This window comes from Lynx rufus, unplaced genomic scaffold (genome assembly GCF_022079265.1).
Source record: "Lynx rufus isolate CCGP_SWC_20201006 ecotype Redwood Valley unplaced genomic scaffold, mLynRuf1.p SCAF_8, whole genome shotgun sequence".
Taxonomy (NCBI): domain Eukaryota; kingdom Metazoa; phylum Chordata; class Mammalia; order Carnivora; family Felidae; genus Lynx; species Lynx rufus.
The window spans coordinates 100,735,427-100,739,983 of NW_025814896.1; the positions used below are offsets into that span (position 1 = coordinate 100,735,427).

General features: G+C 55.2%; 1 protein-coding gene across 1 annotated transcript; it reads left to right on the forward strand.

The window, feature by feature from the left end:
• Positions 1-399: 399 nt before the first annotated feature.
• LOC124504321 (antimicrobial peptide NK-lysin-like) lies at positions 400-4,105 on the forward strand. The gene is made up of 5 exons (XM_047069779.1): positions 400-502; positions 1,025-1,128; positions 1,579-1,680; positions 2,629-2,792; positions 3,953-4,105. Exons 1-4 carry the CDS (start codon positions 451-453, stop codon positions 2,767-2,769), a joined length of 399 nt encoding a protein of 132 aa, XP_046925735.1. The 5' UTR covers positions 400-450; the 3' UTR covers positions 2,770-2,792; positions 3,953-4,105.
• The last annotated feature ends 452 nt before the right edge of the window (positions 4,106-4,557 follow it).

Genomic DNA, 4,557 nt, shown 5'->3' on the forward strand with positions numbered 1-4,557 from the left:
ATGGTTGGGGGAGAGCAGGGATACAGGAGGTGGCTGGTGGAGGGACACCAGCATAGACACCTGAGAGAGGAGGGGAGGGAAGGGGGAGGGGTGGGAAGCTCCAGGCCCAAGGGCCTACCTGAGCCCTCAGGTGCAGGGATTGCTCTGTCCATTAGCTCATCCTGGGGCAGGGTGGGGGGTGCATCATGGCAGCTGCTGCCCTCCAGCACCCCCACTCACTGGGAAAGCTCCACCAGTGTGTGTGTGTGGGAGGGGAGGTGGAAGATAGCATAGAGTCTGTGAGGAAGCACTCCTCCCCCCACTTCTCCACAAACTGGTGTCTGTGTTTGTGGTAAAGCCAGTGACACGGGGAGGTGCCCTACAAGAGGAGCAGGACCCGGCAAAGTCAGATTGCGAGGCGGCCAGCCACATAAAGCGGGGTGTGAAGGGTGCTTCAGCATCTGCCCCACCATGACCTCCTGGGCCCTCCTGCTCCTTGCCTCAGTGCTCCTGGCCACCCCGGGTAAGGACATTCCCCCATGCACATCCTGGCAGCTTCTTCTTAGCAGAGGGTAGGGACAGTCTGGAGACTGGGTTGGGCTGCGCCACCAGATTTGAACTCCTGGGGGAAGGAAGAGAGAAAGAACGACCTCTGAAAGGAGATGAGGGTAGTGTTCTCTTAGAGCAGCTCCAAATCCGTGTGTGTGTGTGGGTGTGTGTGTGTGTGTGTGTGAGACGGGGGGAGAGAGAGAGAGAGAGGACAGAGAGAGATACAGGAAGACAGAAAGGAGTTGCATGGATGGTGGTGGTGGAGGTGGTATAATCTTCTAATGTTTCCAGAAAGAATTGAGAGCATGTCTGTTGCACAGAGACTGGGTCAGAGCAGCTCCAGGGCGGAGTGTGAGGACAGGCCCCCTGGACCCCTCACAGATCCCTGCTCCTGCCCTGTGCTCTGGCCACCTCCTGGGCTCCCCACCAGCCAGGAGATCTGACCGTTCTGTCTCCTTCCACTTGTGGAGGGATGTTGATGCTGTTTCTTCCCCAGGGCTGACCTTTTGTGGTCTGACCCCTGAGGACCATGACCTGGACATGGCTGACAGGTGTCAGGATGAGCCGTTCTTCCAGATGCTGGCCCAGGAGACCCCCCAGGTTCACTGCTGGCTCCCTGTTCACCTACCACAGGCCCTCCTCATCCTCTCTGTCCTGGGAGCAGCAGACAGGGCTGCACATCCTTTTGGGAGGAGGGGAGGCAGGGCTGAGGGCTGAAGATGCTGGTTTTGTGCAGGGTGGTGCCTGGGCGGGGGTCTACCGAGCTCGGTCTGGCCGGGCTCTACCCAGAGGGTGGTCTGGGGACTGACCAGAGAACAGAAGAGGTGCACGTGCTGGCTGGGTGAGGCGCTGCGGGTGTGGGGAAGGTTCTGGGGTGTCTCAGCCCCACCAAGACTAGCAGGAAGGTGGGCAGGGGCCAGCCAGCCTGCTTCAGGCCCAAAAGCACAGAAAGATCCTAGATGATCTGCCAGCCTAGGAGGCACCAAAGCCACCTGCCAAGGGCTCTTCGGGTGTTTGAGAAACCACCTTGGGGGCTTCCTTTCTTCACAGAGGGACCTGCTGAACAAAACTGAAGGGCTGATTTACAACCGTTGGCCCTCTTGGAAGATAATGTCTCTGCTGAAGAAAATGGTGGGAGAGGAGGCGAGTCAGGTGAGGACTTGTGGTTTGTGGAGCCCCCTGCAGGCTGGTCAGCACTGTGGGTGGGTGGGGTCAGGGGACTGGGGAGGGGCTGAATCCTGGTTGGGCCAGAGCTTCTCAGCTTGGGATCCTTCATCCCCCCCCCCCCCACTTCAGTGTGGAGATTCCTCCAGAGAATCCCCAGAAATTGTGTAGCTCTGAGAGCTGGTAAGCAGGTGCAAGAGTGTTCCTGTTTCCATCCCATTGTCAAAGGAGACTTGCTGCCAGAGAAGGTTAGGAATCCTTCCCCTGCAGCCCCACCACGTGTGTACATGGCAGAGCTTTGTGACGCTGGGTCCAAGACTGATCAATCTGAGATCTGCCCCTTCCTAGCTGCATGGCTGGGCCAAGTCCTTAATGCTTTCTGAGCCTCAGTGCAATGGGATTGTGCTTGGCATGGGTCACATAAGTTGCCTCAGCCTTTAAAGGAGCTGAGGGGGTGGGACGAGCCTAGCTCCGTGCCTGGCCCTGAGCAAGTGCTGGACCAGGGGATGTTACTACCAAGAAGCCCTGCTTCCCCCTCCCTGCCTCCCTCTGCTTTGTTCCCTGATCCTGCTCAGCTCCCTCTCCCTGCAGGGCCCACCCTCAGCCCTGGGACCTCAGCTTTATCCTTCTCCACTGGATGGTGGGAGAAGATAGTTCAAAATCGAATTTGCCAAGGTTCCGAGATCTTTCCCCTCCTAACCTTCGTCACACAGCCCTGTGCACGAGCCCCGTCAGGCTGGGACCCAGGACGCTTACCCGACAGAACCCTGTCTCTTCAGCCTCTGCTTCCATGGCCACCTGGCACCAGCTCCTCACTCCCAGCATGCCCAGGGGCAGAGATGACCAGGGCCTAGAGCTGTGGGGCCTGCATGGGGGCTGCCCTGGGCAGAGCTCACCTCTTTCCCGTGTCCTGCTCTGTCACCACTGCTGCCACAGGAAACCATGGAAGGGGCTGTATTCCTGGTGTGCATGGAGGTGATGTTGCTGAGAGGTTTCTGCATGAGAATGGTGTCCAGATTCATTCGTCTCATCTCCCAGGCATCCTTCGTGGCAAAACTCCCAGGGAAATCTGTGTGACACTCAGAATATGCTGCCATCAGGTAGGTGAGTGCAGAGGTGACAACAGGGACTCATTCCTTGAGGGCCCCCATCACCTTTTCAAGCATGTGTGATGTTTTAAAAGCATAAAAACACATCTGTCATAGAACTTCATAAGCAGCTCATACATGTCCCTCCAAGTTTCCTTGTGGTGACATAGAACCCCTGTTGCCAACATAGGAAAGTGTGGTGAAGTTGGATAGGAGGGCTGTAGCTAGAAATGTTGGAGAAATGCTCGTTGGGCTTTTGGGGCACCTGGGTGGCTCAGTCGGTTAAGTGTCCAACTCTTGGTTTTAGTTCAGATCATGATCTCATGGTTTGTGGGATCGAAACCTACCTCTGTCTCTGTGCTGTGCAGAGCCTGCTTGGGATTCTCTCTTTGTCTCTCTCTTCTATGTCCCTCCCCTTGCTCTCTTTCTCTCTCAAATAAATAAACATTAAAAAAAAAAAAGCTTGGGCTTTTTATACGAGGCAATTCTGGGGTGACATTGGCCCCCATCTCTCCTCACCTATGTGACTTTTGTCAGGTAGCTTAACCTCTATGAGCTTGAATTTCCTTCCCTGTGAAGGGGATAGGAATCCTTATTTCTGATTTTCAACAAGGATTCAATGAAATGATTATGTGCAAGGAGATTAAGACCAAGCAAGCGACCTCAGACTGGGATATTCAAAGACATCAGAGTCCTGATTGAACTCCCTTCCCCCGGCCTAGTATGGGATCCCTGGGCATCAGAGAGACAGGTCACATCTTTGCCCAGGACACTAGGGACCTGAGAGCTGAGCTCAGGAACCCCGCTGGCAGGGAGGGCTCTCAGTCTCTCCCTCCAGGGCTGCTCAGCTGTGCGCGCAGATCAGGCCACGGCTGCAGCACATGGGCCGGGAGGGGCCCCTGATTGGCTCTGGCAGCTCGTGTAGCCCTGACTGAGGCTGTGGGACTTGGTGCCGGCAGATCGGGGGTCACCTCATACTTTGAGGTCCCCACCATTTCCTGCGATTAGAGTCTGCGGTTTTCATCTCTGAAGCCCCACAACCCACACAAACCCCTGACTAGGTTCCAGGATGTGACTCCAGGTGTGCTCAGTAGGGATAGGTGGTTCTAGTCCCCATATCCCCCAGACACCCCACACCCCTGCCCACTTCTCTGCTCTTGTCTCCACTCCAGGTCTCTGAGCCTCTGGGGTCTCTGACGCCATCCTGGGGAGAAGCACAGAGTCTCCCACAACCACCACCTGCTTCTGCCCTCCCAGATCCAGAGCCGACCCTCTAGTGTCTCTCAGCTAACTTCTCATTGCCTTCCCCTGCAAGAGAATAAATGCCATGCAAACTTTTAGCCACAGCTTCTTTTCCTTTGGTGGACTTGAGGGGAGGGGCTCGGAGGCATGCTTGGGTGACTCATGCGTTCGTTCAATCAATGTTTATTGGTTGTCCCACACTATTCTAGACGCTAGGGATTTCATGACAGACTGGTCAATGTTAGCAGTCCTTACATATATGGTCATGAAATACGTATGAACAGTCACTAGAGAGACACACACTCCTCTGAGAGCCTGGGGTACACAGTGGATGTACCCCCATAAGCTCCCAGACCATGAGGAAGAGTAGCAGGTTTGTAGGTAAGAGTGTTCTTGGTCATAGGGCACAGAAACCCACCCTTTGCTTCTCTCTGCAGGGAGTCTTCTTTTGCTGTTTTGGGGGGTATATTATTTCAGGTTCTTTGGTTGCAAGCAACAGAAGTCTTAGCTCATTCTGGGTAAATAAAAAGGCAAC

What these genes read in the sequence shown, in the direction of transcription:
- LOC124504321 (XM_047069779.1), top strand. Translation starts at nt 451, where the DNA reads ATGACCTCCTGGGCCCTCCTGCTCCTTGCCTCAGTGCTCCTGGCCACC. An exon ending in TGGCCCAGGAGACCCCCCAG is followed by an intron (nt 1,129 to 1,578) that starts GTTCACTGCTGG and finishes CTTTCTTCACAG; the next exon opens with AGGGACCTGCTGAACAAAAC. An exon ending in TGGGAGAGGAGGCGAGTCAG is followed by an intron (nt 1,681 to 2,628) that starts GTGAGGACTTGT and finishes CTGCTGCCACAG; the next exon opens with GAAACCATGGAAGGGGCTGT.